This window comes from Chaetodon trifascialis, chromosome 12 (assembly GCF_039877785.1).
Source record: "Chaetodon trifascialis isolate fChaTrf1 chromosome 12, fChaTrf1.hap1, whole genome shotgun sequence".
Taxonomy (NCBI): Eukaryota; Metazoa; Chordata; class Actinopteri; order Chaetodontiformes; family Chaetodontidae; genus Chaetodon; species Chaetodon trifascialis.
The window spans coordinates 23644573-23663974 of NC_092067.1; the positions used below are offsets into that span (position 1 = coordinate 23644573).

Sequence of the window (19402 nt, forward strand, 5' to 3'; positions counted from 1 at the left end):
AAGGACAATCTTGCACCACTAGCTATATATGAACGCATTTTTGATCCTGTTGTGTAATGAATGAGAAAGTCAAACAACGCCAAGGTGAACTGAAAAAATAAAGCAGAGGAAAGAAACACCACAGCGGGGTCAGTCCAAAGGCTACCAGTCAACAGAGGCTTGATGCTGAGGGGCAGCCGCTTCGGTTTTCCAGGTGCATTTGGTGACACGTTGTATTGACTACCACCACGAGGCAAAATAATTGGGGTACATTGAAATGCAGAGTAATTTTGGCCCCCTGGCCTCACCTTTAACTGAGTGCCAGCTGACATGGAACAAATGAAGGGGCCACATCACAGACACTCAGCTTTAATATCCCCAGGAAAGCTCTGGTTTTCTATGGCTTGCTTTGAGTTCGCTTGGTGCTGACTCAGTCGTATTTGTGTTTGTCATTTGAGCTCGCAGGGAACAAAACTCTCCTCTTGCTCTATTAATTTTATATTGAGTTAGAATATAGGAATTGGAAGCATACATATGTGGGTGTAATAAACCCCTTTTGGGGTTTTTGGGGATTCCACTGCACATCTTCCAATGTACTTTTCAAACATGCCTGCCTGCATTTGCGTCTGCACAAATGAAACAAACCAAAATCAATCATGTGCTCTTTGATGGTGAGAGTCATTGGCTCTCTTGTTTCTGGCATACACTCAGGCGGTAATATGAGAGCAGATAGGACCCTGTCAGTGGCATCACGATGTTTACCCACACACAGCTGACTTTCAGGATCATGAGGTTCATACTGTTATCGTCCAAGGGTCGTTTTAACTTTCAGTAGTCACTAATAAACCTGGAGAGCCTAAGAATGGTCATATATTTTACTTATGGGCTGCTGTTTGCATACTTCGCTTTGCCTGGAATCTTACTTGGGGATTTGGCCTTCCGATGCCCAAGCTGTACCGCGGAGCGTCTCGCTGCGTGCCCCAAAGTCACGCCGTTATGTCCAGAAATAGTGAGGGAGCTGGGCTGCGGCTGCTGTCCGGTGTGCGCCAGGCAGGAAGGGGAGCTTTGCGGGGTCTACACGCCGAGGTGCTCCAGCGGCCTGAGGTGCTACCCGAGCATGGAGGCTGACCTACCTTTGCAACAGCTCATCCAGGGATTAGGACGATGTGGACAGAAAGTAGACCTGGATGTCACTACAAGTCTGGACCACCAGGCTACAAATGGTAAGTTAAAACTGCATAACGTAGTGACGTTTTATCCTCTTTCAGCTTGTTTTGGTTTTGTTGAACTTTGCTGGTTAACATTGTCCTATTTAGCAGCTTAAGAGACAAATATTTTCCAAGCATACATACATCATACAGAATCTTGTATCATCACGGCTCCAGGGAGGAGTGTGTGCATGTAACTCAGACAGACAGGAGCCGCCACACATAAAACATGGCAAGTGCGAAGGCATGAGGCCCCTCAGGTCAACTACATGTCAATGCATAAATTCAGACATTCTTATAAGACACCAATCCAAACATTCTTTTATAATAAAATCATAAATTAGATCTAGGCTGAAAACATGGCCTCAAATGAATGGATGTAATGCACATTAAAAGCTGGGTGTTGGAAAACTAAGGGTCACTCTCAATCACACACGCAGCGATGCGATGCAGCACTTTAACCACTGCTTTCACTCTTTCTGACTAACAGTAATGATTGTACATGGTTAGAGTGCCACATTTTAAAACCCTGGAAGTGGGAACTTTCTCTTCGGTGTGGTAGCTAACTGTTAGCATACTGTTAGCATACTGTCAGTTAGCACTGCAAGCGTCACAGCCTGTGACTCACTGACAGCCCTGACAACAACACACTGACTGATTTACTGACCCACACAGACAAATCAGATGAAAGTGTTGAATGGAGCACAACATGATAAACACCGATAGCACTGAAAACCAGTATGATATTATAATTATCACTTAAATTGATGTGAAAATTGGGGCATTTTAGTGTCTTCCAGCTATCTGTCAGGACTTGGGACACCCAACTTGAAAGCAGGACAATCCTGGACAAAGTGGACCATCTGGTCACTGAATGTCGGGGTCATAATGCGAAACCATCACTGTGTTTTTTAAAGGATCTTTTGTCTTAATGGGTAATTACTTACAGACATTTCAGATGCAGCACAGAGATGAAAATCACAGAGAAGAAGTAGATAATGACTGTCAGGTTCAGTGAGACCGAAAACAACTTTGTGACTGTATGAGAGACATTGTTACTGCTTTTCGATCAATGTTCTTGCTCTAAAAACTAACTCTGAAACATCCTGTAACTTTAGGAGTGGAAGCAATGAATACGTTCTCAGGAATTTAGCCCTTGTTTCTGGTAAATGTTACTTCATCAAGGGCGTAAATTTACCAAGATACAGTGTTAGTCTATAACAGTGCAGCCACAGCTTAAAGTGACAGAGGATTACTGCACATGTGGGGTCTGTATAGTCTTTTTTTGCTGATGATATCAGTCCTGTGCCAACGACATGCCTGCTGTAATTAAATACAAACCCTTCCAGTCTTCATCAGGACGATGTTCATTAATATTCTTCAAGTGTGCCAGCATCACCCAGCGAGCTAGTCTTGACCCGTCACCGTACCTGGAGGTGATATAAAGAACAGGCTTGAAGGAATTTCACGGAGAATCTGAGTCAAAGCATTATTTTCACTGCGGGACATTTAAATGTCAGAAAAACCACATCGACATCAAACGAATTTGATCACAACAAGCGCCCAAAATACACAACCCCGAAATCTTGCGGGGACAGAGAAATGTCAGGCTTTTTCTTCCCATGTTACAGTTATTTGGGACAAAGGGTCACTGTTGATTCCTGAAAATGAAGTTTGACATACGCAGTGTGTTTGGCAGGCAGTGGCAGGCCAACATCTGTGAGCGAAAACCAGCAGTATCCCTCCATTGAACCCGTAGCATGTCTGTAACCCACATATCCTCAAAGCTCTCCCATCGAGGCCGCCTTAGTTTGACGCAGGCTGCTGTTTATGGTACGTGACAGCGATTTAATACACGTTTAGAAATTAAAAACTTACAAGCGGATTGAATTCGGGACCTTTAACGTGCTGTAAATATGGAAGAAGCCGCAACGACGTGCTTCAGAGTGCTGCTGGGAAAGGTGTAAGCCAGTTTCTCAACCAGGCTCTTTTTGTATGTTATTATGTATCTCAGGTGAAGTCTGAGGAGTTTGTTTAAGCTCTTTGTGTGGATATATTTAGACATTAAAAGAGTCAACAGAGGTGATTTTTTTTTTTTTGGTTTGGTTGGGAGCCGGTAGTAAAAACCAAACCAGTTCCAGACCCTGTAACTTTAGCCAAACGTGATGGACTTGTCTGCGCTCTCTGCTGTGATTTACCGTCTTTGGTGTTGAAACCAGTTCGAACACATGAAGGAGAAGCTCAAAATGAGCATCAGATCAGAGTGCGGTTTGCCCTCAGTTCACTGTGTTATGCTTGGCTTTTCAAGCATGAGCATTGGCGGCTATCAGATGTCAGCATCTGTTTCCTTTGTACACATTAAAACGCACATTTTGGGTTTGTTTCCTGTGGTTGGTTGACATGACGTTCTCACCCCTCGATAACCGCACAGCAGGACATTTTGTTACGGTTGTTTCATGTGATCCTGAGTTCAAATGCTGTTATTCCCACTTGAGCTCACCTAAATTAACTTGAAATAAACAACACGACGGCCTGACTTATAGCCCAGAGTCCAAAGCACTCCAGCTTTATCTGATGTGGGTACGCTTCAGGTCGCCTTATGATTTTGACATATTTTTGCTCTTCTAACAGCTGATGTCATGATTGTGGCATGTCTCCGCTCCTCCTACTCTTCCACAGCAACAGCACTTCTGCAAATTTCCACATTGCAAAGGTGACAGAAAACAGCAACACTGATGTTTTAAATCCATGCTTTGAATCCTTCCAATCCGAAAAGGTTGTAATATTAGAAGTGGCACATCATCTTCACTGTTTCCACTTCAACTATTTTTGCAGTGGGTGTCGACTTGGAAATGTTCTCTCAGTCTGCTGATGAGTGTGTGCTCGAGCTTCAGTCTCCAAATGAATCAAAACTTTTCTCTTCATGCGAGTCCTGGACAAAGAAACTTAATTTACTGTCCCTGGCAGGGGGGGAGCGTTCTGTCAGTGACATGGATGCATCATTATACATCAATATTTGCGTTAGCCATCAACATTTCAACATGAGCTGTATGTGTGCAGGGACGGTCCGTTGAGCAATGCATACTCTTTGTTCAGCGCAGCTTCATTTCACATACCTGGAAAGCTGAAATCCAATACTTCTGCTGCACTGCATTCCAGCAGTTTGGACATTTTATCCCAGCGTTTGTGAGGGCGAGACTCGCTCTGGATGACTGTAGTGATTGGGTTAAACTTAACTGGGCAGAATCAATTCTAGCTGCCGCTTGAAAGAAGCAAACAATCAATCACGAAATCCTAAAAGCATTTTAAATTTACAAACAAATTAAGAATTCCCATTTATATAAACATAGCAGTCTGAGTGATGGACTCTGTCTGCTGTCTGTCCAAGAGGTCGCTTCTTCAGATCACTGACAGAACTTCCTCAAAATGGAAACACAGATTTCCTGTTTACTTCCTGTTTGTTCTCTATATGATAGCACAGTCTACACCAGCCAGGGTGCATGACGTTAAACAGGGAACTGTGACGAAACATAACGGAAAAGTACAATGATAACATTCATTGTGGTGTCCCAGTGAGTCCCGACAGCGTGACAGCGAGCAGGTGTGGCCTGAAAGTAAAGCAGATATTCGTCATTCATTCTATCATTTTCCTGTGATTTTCCTATTGTGACACGTCAAAATGCCTTCAGAGAAAAAGGCCTGCTGCTGCTGTGAAAGCATGGAGGCAGCTGGGTTATTATGTTGATCATGTGTGTTACCATGGAATCACAGTGTGATCACATGGGAGGGCACATAAATACATTTCACATGTCAGTTTAACCCATCAGTCCGTCCCGGCCTCCTCCGTGTGCAGGTGGTCTCGCTCTTCTTCACCAGCCATTGTTTCCCTTATGACATGCTCACCTAAATGACAGGCGCAAAGCAAAAAACGCTTTGTGATAACATGCACAAAACGACTTAAACGTAAGACCTTGGTGTGTTATTTGTAGGCCATTTGGTCAGACCGGGCTGGTAATCGAGGAATGGGAGCTGTTTTCAGCAGCTTTGACCAGTTCAAAAGTGCAAAGTACACAGTCCAAAGCCTTTCTTTGCTTTCTATCTTATCTACAACTCCGCCCATATACGTAGGATTTACAAACCTATTGGACTAATCTGAACTTCAAGATTTATAACCATGCCTTTATTCAGTGTGACAGTTTAACCAATCGTCTACTGACAAACCCACTTCTCCAGCCAATAGGAAACTCCCGCCCTGTGTAATCCTTGAGCATCTCTGTCTCTTCCTCTCTCCTTTCTTTCTTGTGCTGTCGGTGGTCCAAGACTGCCCTTGTTGCCCTGCAGGTGATCCCCTGCTGAGGCATGTTCCCTCCTCTTCGCTCGCTCTCTCAGGTCTAGATGTGTGTGCGCACTGTGTGTGTGTATGCAGCACACATCCACAGGAAAAGGTGAAGATATGAGAGATCACTTTGGGTGAGAGCTGCATGTTGACGCCTGCAATTCTGAGAAAACTCAGCCTGAGGTGTAAATGGGAAGCCTGACCTCCTTTGCGCTAATCTTAAAAAAGCTGAAGTTGCATAATATGAAAGAATTTACTATCACAGCCGGTGAAGTACGTTTACAGGCACCAGCACTTTAATAAGTAGTTAAAAATGTTGTTTTATACTTTGTAATTAACTTCATTTCAGAAGGAAATCTTTTACTTTCAACTCCAAAAAACATGATGTACATTAAGTAGATTAAAATTCTGCATCCATGTTGATGCATCATTATTAATGGTAACAAAATAATTCTCTTAAACAGATTATTGATTGAATTTAATATCTCTGCTTTAAATTTGATAAAAAAGTCTCCAGCTGCAGCCTAGTAAAGTGTGTCACACTGTAGTTTTGTGGCCATTTGTGTCCAATACTTCTTCTTTAGCTCTGTCTTAGTCTTGGTCTCCACCTACACCCACAAAATATATCTGTCTCTTCATCTGCTTAATAATATTAGAGCAGTTTAAAGTGAAAGATCTAAATGCTTTTTGCGTCTCTGACAACAGGTGGCAAAAGACAAAAGCAATAATGTATGTGGGATGTTTTTGAAGAGAAGAAACGGCTGTGGGAGAGGAAAAAAACAAAGTATAAAGACTAAAATATGGATATTTGTTCTCTGCACTGCAGCACTGCAGAAGCATGAAGTGCTGTTTTGGTAAAAAGCATATGTTTAAGACAAAATCACCTTGACCTCAGAGTGCACTCACTGTCTTTTAAGTCTGGAGGAGCAGCAATTGGCCACAGTTTTCCCTTTAAACTACAAAGGCACCATCCTCTGGTTAGGATGACACATATGGCCACATGGAAGCGCAGCAGCATCAAGAGTTGAAAGAACGAGCTAACCGTAAAAGGTTCGAAGGGACCTCTGGCTCGGCAAAGCCCTCTTCATTATTCAGTTTCTTTTTGTCTGTTTTCCAGCTGTAAAGTGTTTGAAGTGGCCGAGCCTTGAGAGGAACCATTTACGCTGACAATGGTTTGAAGTAGTGTAAGGCCACTTTCTTGGCAGTGGAAGCACAGCGAAGCTTTTGAGACACGGCCTCACTGTGTGTACGATAACAGGGCAAATACATGAATGCTAAGCAACTCTGGAAAGACATTACTCATTCTGCGCTGTGAGAGAATTGTGAAAGCATTGCTCAAAGGCAATACCTAAAGCCAACACTCGGAACAGCTTGAGACAGGTAGTTTCTATGGCGCTGAGTACAGAATCAACAACACAGTATTGAAATGACAGCTGTTGGCTAAAGACATGCTGTTTTCTTTTTCTCCCTGGAACATGCTGTCATGAATTCCTATACAGTAAGTGTCTATACATTAAGAGTCTCTAGAAAACACGACTAGAGGAATAAACTGGGATTTTTACACCTTGACCTGCTTGTAGTTGAGTGTCACCTTTTGAAGCCCATGTGCAGTGAAGTGTCAGAGCAGTTTTCTTTTAGAGCAACATGAATCCAAATGTCTCTTTTAAGCATGTGTTCTGCAGAAGAAGTGAGACAGTCTTCCACTGTTGGTGAATAGAATTTAACTTCTTAAAAGAGCCTTTTTTCTCTGGCTGGATTATCAGATTGGAGAGATTTCCTCGTGTGGTTAGTCAGAGAAAAATATACAAAGGAACAAGGGCATCATATAATCTACAGTCAACTTGAGCTGCAGAGGATGAACCCTGCTGACTTTGCAGATTCCCTAACTTTTCCTCCAGCGCTGCCATGAAGTTGACGTTTTCAGCTTTTAGTGGAAAGTCCTGACAACTGTTGGATGGATGCCCATGACCTCGGCACAGATATTGAAGTGTCCCAGAGGATGAACAACTTTGGAGATCCCCTGACTATGCATACGGTGCCAACAGCAGGTCAAAGTTTCTATTTATCTGGTGAAATCACTAATCTTGATAACTCTGGTGATTCCCTGACTTTCGATCTCATGCAACCAGCAGGTTGAAGTCTTTGATTCAGAATGAAACTGGTCATTATCATGAAACTTGCTTCAAATGTTTCCCTCTGGAGGACTCCCTGACCTTTTATCCGGCGGCATCATCAGGTCAATGGAGCAATGCACGAAAGCAAAGGCATTCCCGTCAGCACCAGCTGCATTTCCTGTTTAGTGCTAATTAGCAATGCTAGCATGCTAAACGATGATGATCATCATGCAGTTCATGCCCCGGTGACTTTGAGATTTCACAGTACATAACTGTGTGATTTCTTCAAGATGAAACATGCATTATTCGTTTTAAATCTGTGGTGCTGGAGTTCAGAGGTTTTTTTTTTTTCAGCTTGAGGTGGCCTTTGGCGAAAACCAGTTCAAAATAATTAAGAGGCTGGCAACTCTAAACAACTGAGTCACTCACTGGATTCTCATTACACCAAGTCACTCATGGGGATCTCTGGCTCTTCTTCACGCCGCCTAAAAGCACCTAGCTTCAAGCTACCTCTGCTGCTTGAACTGAATCGACGTGGAGCAAGTGAAAGGATGAGCGAATCAGATTTGACAAAAGTGAATAGAAAATAAACGTTTCAGGCTGAATGTGACTTGTAAGACAAGTGTCTGTGGTGAGGCAGATTTTACACTTGGCACATTGTTCATGAGCGCAGACACACGTGAACACGCACAGAAACATTTCAGACGGTTTCATAGCATGTGTTCGCAGCTCGAGAGGATTCACTGGGAGGGCCTTCCCTTCTCAGGAGTGATTTACAACCTGCTCCTGTTTTTACAGTGCTAATTACAGACACACACACGCACACACACGCACACACATACACACACAGCCCCTGGCAGGTAGGTTAGGTACCCGAAAAAAGTCCTTAGTCAACACGAAAAGCCTTCATCTGAGGTGCTTTCTCGCGAGTCTGGACTCACCACCGGTGACTAGCAGTGGAGCTCAGCTCTTTAATTCAGTCACCTCCTCCTGTTGAAATGTGTCAGACGATCTCGGATCATTATGTCTGCGATGACTGTTGATTAACGACTGCACAGCGTTAACCCCTCCGACCATTCGTGTTTGACGCTCGTTAGCGGGTCTCATGTTTAGGACTGACGTTCTGCATTAATTTGCCATCATACTTTGCCTGCCTGCTCTGAATTAACTTGTTAGCTTGTTGTTTGTGTTTTGTCTCTCCTGCCTCCAACAAATGCTGAACATACTTTGGCATAACAAGCAGCAGGAAACACACTCGGAGTGACCCCACCGCTCAGAGGAGACCTGTGCAAACTGCGTCATGAGCCCAGAATTATAAACCTCAGCGGCCTGAATGGAGCACTTTGCTAGTCTGCAGAAGAGATCTTCACGGGTCTGTTCACAGTGTCACCATAGCAATTACATTAATTGCAACGCATCAGTAACATGAGGTATGAGGGACACAGGATGCCTGGAGGACACAGAATGACTTTGTCTTCTAATTCCAGGATTACAGTGACTTGTAAAAGGAAAAATGTTGGCTTTTAATAGCAGTTTGTGATTAAAGAATAGGTAAATGCAGAGAGATGTGTGTTTTAGTAAGCAGCAGAGATGGTGTGGTCACGTATTACTCATGTTGTGGGGACATGAATGTGTTTACATGGTCACGCTGTGGGGACTCGCCTGCCTTATGGGGACAAAACACAAGTCCCCGAAATGTAAGTCATTAAATTTCAGGGTGAACGCTTCGGTTAAGATTAGGGTAAGGTAAGGTTTGTGTGTGTGTGTGTTTGTGTGTGTGTGTGTGTGTGTGTGTGTGTTTGCGTACTTGTATTTGCTACATAGTATTACAAGTTTTTAACCAACAGAGTGAGGACATTTTTGGGAAAATGAACATGTTTTGACTGGTCCTCATAAGTGTAAAGGGCTTAGGATAGACTTTGGTTTAGGTTAGCAGTTGTAGTTGTGATGTTAAGGTCCTCACAGAGATAGAAGTACCAGTGTGTGTGTGCCCATGTATTACTCACATTGTGGGGACATAAAATCTTGCCTTATTTGCGGGAACAAAACGCAGGTCCCCATAATGTAAATCCTTAATTTTTTGGGTGAAGACTTGGGTTAAGATTAGGGTTCGGTTAGGTTTAGGTGAACGTGTTCAGGAAATATAAGTCCTTAAAGGTGTGTGTGTAACATCTGTCCATTAACTGCAGAACATACCTATGGGACAGGACACAGATCAGTAGATGCCGTTCAGAGATCCTCCAAAGTATTTAAAGTTGTTCTGGGATTAAAACCAGAAAGGGTAGAAAAGGGGTGAATTAGCTTTGAGACATGAAATCTGTCTTCAAGAAGGCCGAGACAGATTTTCTGTACAGATGCTGCAGATTAAGTGTATTTCTAAGAAGGTTTGTGTGTTTGTTTGTTTGCAGAGGTTCATGGGACGGAGAATCCCCTCACCAAAAGACCTGCCATCGACACTTGGTACTGGCAGGAGTCCGCCTTGAAGCAACACCTGAATGAACGCAGAGCCAAGATGAAGACGAATCAACTAGAGGACTCTCGAACCCAAAAAGTGCCTCAGGTCAGAGCTGAACCTTCAACAGACTAAAAACCCCTCTCATTTCATTAAAGGCCCTTTTCACCATAATCTGGTGAAGCATTTCAAGGGCAAAAGCAGGTGGAAGCCAGTGAATTTACATGAAAAGACTGATAGACTGGATCGAAAAATAAATATATTTGCAACACAAGGATTTGCTTGTATGTAGGTATGACGCCCATTCATGAGCTGAAAGTTGTAAATAGTTGACAATGTTACTTATTATGAATCTTACAAGCAGAGCTGCATTAACATTATGTTGTAAAATCTCCCTTATTTGCTTGTTATGCAGGCAGAGTTGAAGAAAACTACTAAATTCAAACAATAGAAAACATTACTGCAGTATAATTCTGCATGAACGAAGGACCTCATTTGCTCCCTAAAAATGGCTATTTTTCCTCAGTGCAGTATCCCGGCTTATATTCTGTGCGGGGTCTTCCAGTTGTTGTGTATGGCGGTGAAATGTCTGCCTATCAAAAGCGAGCAGTGACAAAAGGTCAACAAGCTGCTGCGTGCTGTGGTACAGTAGTGCCCTCCTCTGGGCGCTCATTCATTCATGCAAACGCACGCGCATAGACACACATCCACTCACACAGATGCACTTTGTATCACTGATATCTCATGGATTTACGTTCACTCCCTGGGGATTAAATCATAACTACCACATGCCTAATCCCAGCTCTTAGCCTCACTAAACCCTCATTTCAACCTAAAAGTTTCAACTCTAAACTTTGAGGGCTTTCCCGGTGCAGGCCAGCTTTGTGTGTCCACATACTGAAGGAGATGAGTCCTTATAATGTGAGCTTTTTGTCCCCTCAGTAGAACTGTTATGTGACAATAAAGTTGGTGATACCTTCAACTGTTGTCCAAGAATGTGATATTTCCAACAAAATGCAACAAGATGGCAATAAGGACGTCATATTCTGAAAGGCGGTTTTAGGGAATTCCTAAACAAATGCAGAACTTGTGTTTGAAACTCTTGATCTTAAGCTGACTTTGGACTAAGTCTTTCCAGTTTTAGAATATTTTGTGCACTACCTCTGTGTATTTATTGATACATTTCCAATTATGCGTGACTGAAGCAACATGGGCTTCATTAAGACAGCTGCCTTAGCTTCAGTAATTGCTCATAATGAGCATCTTCATGATGAAAAGTGATGGGATGCATGTTGGCACTTTAATGCAGTCTATAGATTACAACCCCCACCCCATTCTTTAACACCCAGAGTCTCATATGGAGTGGCAATTCAATAAAAACAGTTCCTGGAAAATCCTTAATGGGGTGGCGTACAAACAGATATATTGTTTCTGCTTCATGCAAATGAGCTTGCCCTGGGGGCTCAGCATGTAGAGGCCTGTATATGTCTCAACATGGCAAACAATTATGCACATTTGCTCATTTTCTCCCTCACTTAACTCACTCGCTTGCAGCAAAACAAAACAAAATACAACAAAAAAATCATAAGCGGGTGGTACAAAACAATTGTCAGATCATTAGACGGAACAAAAGAGAGAATGCAGTAAAACGAGTGGTGCAGCTGGGCAGGGGGAGGAACTTCAGACAGCTGGTGTCAAGCATGGATGCACCGCGTTGTGGGTGGTCATATGAGGTCAAGTACTGTACACAAAACGCATGCTTCGCTGTCAGCGCTGCGGCCGTGTCAGATTTGTTTCCTTTTCGCTTTGAATATATAGACTTTTGTTTTAGATAATTGTAAGTCATTTTGCATCATATTCATATTATTGATCTCACAGAGAGTAACTCCACTCCATGGATAAATTTAAAGATCTATGTATGCATGGTAATCACGCTGAAGCAAGACCTTTTATTTTCGAATTTGTCCACTGAATGCAGATTATGGACACAAAATATATTTTCAAACTATTTTCATGGTAAAAAAAAAAGAAAATAAATTAACATTTTAATGTCACTGAAACAGAAAACCTTAAGAAGAACTGGTTTTACACACCAAAGTCTGTTTCTAGGTCTTGGGTAGAGGCCTACAACTGCAAAGAGGTTGTATGAAGCCTTTCGTGGCTGCAGAGGGAGCTGCACGAAATGTGATGCATTGCCTCAAGTGATGTCACATGAGTCAACATCACCTGAGGTATAAAGAAACGAGTTTATCAGACATCTGCAGGCTGCTCCCCATCTCTGCTTGAGGCTAGCGGTACTAATGACACATCCTTGTCTATGCATGGCAGAATAACGCAATATACATGCAAGCAGCAGAGAATAATGAGGGTGTAGTGCAACCCTAACCCTAACCCTAACCCCCTACTGCAGTGAGAGCAGGTCAATTGATAACAATCCTGTAAAGTGTTGGAGAGGTGAAACGGTGTTGTTAGCCTTCTGGCTGTACTAGCTCCTGCAGTTTATGCTCACAACTCAATGCATGCTATTTCTTGTCCCACCTGTGTTTTGCCACACCATGTGACATGACACGCTGACAAAAAGCACGGCTACACTCTGAAGGTGCAGTCAGACCGGATTTCACCAGACAAAATGTACTCATGGTGCAGCAAACGCAGCGTTTTAATGTAAACTGTGGGAGCTGTCAGGGTTAGTGGGCCAAAAGCTGTCTGTTCATCTCTGCCACTGTCACTGTCCCTGCACTCGCTACAGCCAAGCAGCATCTGCTGCTTGCATTATTTCACCATAAACTTATGAAATAAGAAAACAAATAAACAGTATTCCCTGACTGAGGGTTCAATCTCAAACGGTCTGTTAGCTGGGGAGGCTTGCGAGTTTGTGTGTCAAAGTTCAATCAGATTGAACAAAGAGAGGCGTCGTCAATTTGCGACCAGAAACACGTCTTACCCAGTTTGTCATGGCAATAAATGACCGCAACTTAAGAAACTTTGAAAAAATCCACAGTCACTGTGTGCAAAAATGTATTTTAAAGTTGAAATGAAATGAGGCTTCAGCAAATCTTTGCATGCGGCTTCCACTCTGACAGGAAGCGCTGTGTCTGGATACGCAGATCTAAAAGGATTGCAGCCTCAAAAGATTCCCACTTGATTTGACTAATTCAGACTGCTGACACCTCATATGAGCACGAACCTCTTTGTTTGGAATGAGGAACGCAGATTTTGTTCCCTGTGTGTCACAGTGCAGGCGCATAATGAAGGCCAGTATGGCAAGAAGAAATAATTACAGCAACCAACTCCTTAAATGCACAAATGGCATGCGAGTATTGGATGACATAAAATGGCCCAAACATATGTCTGTCCTTTAATGCATGCGAGCAGTGAAAGTGGAGGGTGCGTGCGCTGCGCTGAGGTGTGGGTTTGTGTGCGTCTCCGTTATGAGTGAGAGAGAGAGAGGAGTCAAAGACTATAAGAGCAAATGTGAAAGAGAGAGCCAGAGAGAGAGAGGAGTACTTTTCATCCATATGTTCAGATGTCTGATAAGGTTTGTGGCAGACTGTGCCTCCTCCTGCCCCTCTCTCTCATCCTCAGCCAACTAATCATAAGACTGGACCCCTTTGATCCCACTGGCAGCCTGATGCACTCACTGCGTGTGTGTGTGTGTGTGTGTGTGTGTGTGTGTGTGTGTGTGTGTGTGTGTGTGTGTGTGTGTGTGTGTGTGTGTGTTGCAATAAAGTGTGTGTGTCTGCATGCGTAGGTGGATATATGGTAAGCGTGTGTCTGCACATCCCTCCATAGTGTGTGCAGTCTTTATGGAGGTGTATGAACATGCGTCTGCACAGGTTGCATGTGTGTGTGTGTGTGTGTGTGTGTGTGTGTGTGTGTGTGTGTGTGTGTGTGTGTGTGGCCGTGGCCACCTGCTGAGTTAAGCAGTCTAGCCACTCGTGTTCCACTCCACCAGACGCACATCAATAATATTGGCTGAACTTTCTGCTTGCCTAACTGCACCCCATTAAATTGTTAGCTATAAATGTGTGTATTTGTGACATTTTTACAAGACACGCAGAAGTATTTTATTTCTCCACTCTTTTTGTTGGACAGAGCTCGTTTCTTGGCCACAAACTTAAGTCAAACTTATCCTTTTTTTTATCTAATTGACTTGAAATATTTTTTTCTTTGAACATACATCTGCTCTGATAAGTGCTGAATAGTCATCGTCATTTTCAGCATTGGTGTTAATAATGTTCTCCCTCCTCGTCCTTTCAGAGCGCCTGTCAGCAGGAGCTGGACAAGGTCTTGGAGGAGATCTCCAAAATGACCTCTGAGGATAATAGAGGCCCGCTGGAAAACCTGTACGGGCTCAAATTTCCAAACTGTGACAGACATGGACTGTACAACCTCAAACAGGTGAGCCATGGACGGAGCTCGCGTCGCACCCTTTCACCTGAACACACGCTCCGTTTGTTGAGTAAGAGCGCTGCGGCTGCTTGGATTTATAGTGAGCACATCCATGACACACCTACACATTAATCTCCACTTTTAAAAAAATTTAATTAGGCTGAAAATGACAAGTTCTTCATTGAAAAAGAAGGCAAACATGTGAAAGAACGAGGTGTATATACACAGAGCTAATGACTTCCTGCCACGAGCAAATCAAGCTACACGCTTAAATCAGCCACTGAAGATTCATAGATGTCATGATTAAAACACTATATTTAAATATGTTTTAAGTACGGGGGGCTATACAAGAATCAAGAGACCACACTGACTCGAGGGTGATCATAAAAGGAGGAAATGTAACCAGTGCAGCCAGACAAGACTGGAAAATATCCCAACAAATAAAAACATCCAAAATACAGTAAATAGCAAAACAATTTATGCCTCGTAGGAAAATGAGTTACAAGAGGAGAAGTTTACGAGAATGGCTTCATGTCAAAGCCCATACTGAGAATATCAGCGGGCCGCTGCGGTCTGAGGAAATAAATCCAGAAAGTTTGGAGAAGCCAGTTCACACAGTCCTCACATCATTTCACTCCTCTACCTTCTCAGTACCAGTGTGTCCGAGCGCTCTCACTTTCTGCCAAGAGTTCTTACACTGAGCAGCTGCAGGACTGGCACGCTCCACGTATGTCATCAATTTTGTGCTCACACTGTATATATCCATACATGCCAGGCCTTCAGCCATTTTTCTGATGAAAACCTGCGTGCAAAGTAGGCAATTTGCCCGAGGACCCAGAACTCCAGGAGTCCCAAAAGCTCCGAGCTGAGAAAGGTCTGATGATCAACGACATCTTAAAGCCCTTATCTTGAAGAGGGTCCCTGGTTTTAAGGCAGGAACAGGGGCTAATAGGGGCCCAGCGGCTCACTTTTGCCCCAGGGGCCGTCTACTCGGTTTATCGGCCATGCCCATTTGGGTCAAAATGTTGCCTGTTCATTTATCTAATACGTCTTAAGAGTCTGTGGATCCTCTCTGTCTTTTTGCTTTACTCAAGCTGCCCTCCAAGCTGGCCCACATTTGGAGCTTTCTGTAACCAACTAAAATAGATTACACATCAAACATGCCTTTTTTCTCATGGCTCATGTTTTGGAGAATATATCAGGGTATATATGTGACCTTAGAAATAAAAAAAAAAAAGTTAATTCAATGTCTGCTTATCAGCTTCTCCCAGTGCATTTAACCACATCTCACAGTCTTCATCAGCAGGTGGGATCAATCTTCATCAGTGGTGGAGTTAATAAGAAGAAGAATTGGGTTTGAAAAAAGTAACTGACTTCATCTCTGACTGAAAAGTCATCTATAAGACTAATATGTCTAAAAATCTGGATGATTTTTGGTGATAGAAACCAAAATGATTTCCTCAGCCATGACCTCAAATGCATGCTGTTGATAGAAGCATCAGTCAAACCGACAGATATTTATTTTAAATGCTTGTCAGGGAGACACCAGGTACACTATGTCAGGCAGAGATTTGGGAAAGTGTCTCTAAAATTACAACAATCTAAACATCTGTAAACAAAGTCTCAGTGATGGGTGAGAGGGAGTTGATATTGGCTCTTTCATATCAACCCTTCTGTGAACCAATTCGTCTGATTTTAAACGTTAAATTAACACTCAAATGCACGACAGGAAACAGCTGACAAACTGTCAGACTGTGGCAAAGCTGACACAGCCCCGCCCCTGATGATCAGTGACGAGCGCAGCAGGTGTTTTCTATCTGCTCAGGGGTAAAATACCTGCCGTGACGTCGCTCACTGGGGTTTTTGTCCAGCATTGAGACATGAGACTGAGCCCATAGAGAGCAGAGCAGCAGCAGTGTGGTGACTTACTGCTTCATGGTGAACTCTTGGAAAACTCACTGCAGGATGAAGACGCTCAGAGACTCTTTGCGGTGCTGACAGACAGACGAGGAAAATGCCAACAGAATCTGCACAGTTATGTGTTGATTGCAGGCAAATAACCGACGTGGAGCTGGCACTGAAAGGGTTTTACATGTTTATTCTCAGATGTACAGTTAGACTTCAAAGGTTGCTGCTACATAATCCAGCACTCCTACACAGACACCACTGCCAGGCTGGTTTCGGTCAAGACCCGGTCGGACCGTAGCCTGCTAGCTAACAGCTTTTTACAGGCTCCTGATTGGCCCACATAGCTTTAGGGTTAGGGTTATAGCTCCTCCTGTTGGCTTGGCGTTTCAACTGTGTTTTTCTGTTTTCACAAGGACGGAGATTTTTTTTTCCAAACTGTGCTTTTTGAGAGCGCAGGAGGAAAAACCCTGTTTTTAAAAAGTACCCCTCTGCGTGCCGACGCGGAATTTGTTTGGTCCAACTTTTCCATCCGTCTTTCTTCCACGGTTTTCCCCCCTTTAACTTTTTTAAATCTGCATCTCTAACACACAGTCCTGCACGCTGTATCATTTGGTTTAGTTCTCTCTTGGATTTCCTGTCTCTTCTCCAAACTCACACACTCACACTCAAACTCCCCCTCGCTCCCACCTGCTACCACTCTCCACACAACTACCCCCTCACCCTTTTTTTTATAAACTCACACACACCCTCCTCTTCCTTAGCACTCTGCTCTACACACACACACGCACACACACAAATGCGCGTGGAGATGTTGTCATCATGAATGAGGCAACAGCTTCTGAGCTCAAGGTTACAAGGCAATAAAACTGTTTGGCGTACTTCATGGGAAGACTTTTGTTAAGCCGAGGAACGAACTGTGCTTCCGACTGGGGGCTTGAATTTGAATTCTGCTCATCCATAGAAATCAGACAGAGGAGGACAAACAAGGTCACATATCCAGTGTTTTCTTACGAGGATAGTAGAGCAGAAAAGAAGATTTGAATAGGCGCCACAGTTTCCTAAAGCAGGGCTCTCAACCACTCAGCCAATTTTCATCACTGGTCACAAACAACAGCATTGTTTCGGACTGGAGTCCTTGGTTCCCAGGGAGGAACACTGTACCTCCTCAACACTCAGCTCCCTTTTGGAGTTGTCCCTCCTTGTCGCGGGGTAATTACTGTAACTGTCACTTTTTTTGTTCTTTCTCATCGAAGGAAGAAAATGGAAAGTCTTTTCTTTCCCTCCAGCTCTTCATTCTTTTCGCCGTCCCCTCCACTGCCGCCCCGCGTGCGCGGCGTAAACTGTGTCCACTTCAATTACGACCTCATTTCTGAGTAGAGGGGGGCTCCGCGGGGGGGCTGGTCTACTGGCATGCCTCTATGTGTGTGTGTGTGTGTTTGTTATGGCATGTGTGGCTGTGGATGGGTTGTGGGTAGGGGGCATGACCTGAGGATGGCTTGTTATTGGGTGAATGTTGTCCCACCCGAACCATGGCCCTCGCTCTCATCCAATGGCCCCACGCCACCAGAAGATCCACCAGTACACATACACACACATGCACACACACACACATCTCAAGCCACCGTACGTCATGCTTCATTAACGCACCCCCTACTTCCCACTGTGCATCTTTACCCCTCCCTCTTTTTTCTAGTGTTTTCCAACTTGTCTAGTTTGTGTTTTTTCTTCCCTCTTCGCAGTGCAACATGTCCACCCACGGCCAGCGGGGCGAGTGCTGGTGTGTTAACCCCTTAACTGGGGTTCAGATTCCAGCGACACCTAAAGTCAGAGGGGATCCCAACTGTAACCAGTTCCAGGAGGAGCTCAGAGCGATGCCCACTGCAGCAGCGTCTCACTAGTTTTTCTCCAAATGCAAAACATGGGAGGATTTTTCCCTTTATAGTTCTCATTAGATTAGACGTCTGTATATTTGAAGGCTTTGTATCTTTTTTAATTTACAATTCAATATATATATATATATATATACTGTTGGCAGCCTTATGTTTTCGAGCTGCATTCATTGATTTGTTTTGGCCATTTGGGGGCAGCAGAACAAACTGTAAACACAACAAAAATCTGACATGTTATTTTCTTGTGGCGAACGTGTCGGCGAACTGTCCATTCCAGCGGACACGGAGCAACATTAGCATTCATTTGTTTTTTGATGACCTGTCAACAATGAGTCAAATATTCACTTTCCAACAGCTCCTGAGAAAAATATCTGGGTCTTCAGCTGCTAAACGTTCATCAGTAAGTCACAAACTTTGTCTCTCTGCTGTGTGGTACTCTGCAGCAAGCGTACAGTTGGTTTATCAGAGCTGAAAACTGATGCCTGCTGCAGCTGGAGGAAAGGTTAATGGTGGTGAGGCTGCATCAAAACAGCTCAATTACACACTGCCACTGTTAGGTAAACCATTAGACACAGATAGATGGGTAACACTTAATGTACTCTGTAATATTACAATCACATGTGACATCAATTTCACACATAATTTTATGTATTTTAATGATGAACTGCAGCTATGTGTCTAAGGCTTTGAACATTTGAATGCTAAGATTGCACACAGTGTTAGGCCCACTGGATCCCGATCAGCCTCGGTCACCACATTTGATGCTACGCTAACGACGCCACTAAACTTCAGGCGCACGAGCCTCAAGTTTCCATCAGCTGAGATGAAAGACTCACAGATACCTCTGGAAATTCTCCTATTGTACATATCGAAGACATGTACGCTCAATCCAAAAGTCATTTTAGTGCCAGCACATTGTATAGCCTTGCTTTCACGAGTGAATACTTGAAAGTACATAATTAAAAGCTTCATCACTGTCATACTGTTCACTGATTATGTCTTGTAAAAATTTCCTAACTTTCCTTCCTACATTCTTAGCTGTAAATTAATTAAACTCTATTTTGCTCTGACACTGACTGAAGAAGAGTCTGAAGCTGTTTATTGTCTTTCACTGCCATATTTAT

The 19402-nt window shown here is 43.5% G+C and overlaps 1 protein-coding gene across 1 annotated transcript; it reads left to right on the plus strand.

Annotated features, from left to right (window-relative positions):
* Window positions 1-841: 841 nt before the first annotated feature.
* On the plus strand, window positions 842-18287 carry igfbp2b (insulin-like growth factor binding protein 2b). Its single transcript, XM_070976014.1, has 4 exons — window positions 842-1202; window positions 10046-10197; window positions 14350-14490; window positions 18129-18287. Exons 1-4 carry the CDS (start codon window positions 842-844, stop codon window positions 18285-18287), a joined length of 813 nt encoding a protein of 270 aa, XP_070832115.1.
* The last annotated feature ends 1115 nt before the right edge of the window (window positions 18288-19402 follow it).

Bases quoted from the DNA above. Each gene is read 5' to 3' on its own strand.
- igfbp2b (XM_070976014.1), top strand. From the start codon at position 842: ATGGTCATATATTTTACTTATGGGCTGCTGTTTGCATACTTCGCTTTG. The intron at 1,203-10,045 runs GTAAGTTAAAAC...GTTTGTTTGCAG, and splicing joins GGACCACCAGGCTACAAATG to AGGTTCATGGGACGGAGAAT. The intron at 14,491-18,128 runs GTGAGCCATGGA...CCCTCTTCGCAG, and splicing joins GACTGTACAACCTCAAACAG to TGCAACATGTCCACCCACGG.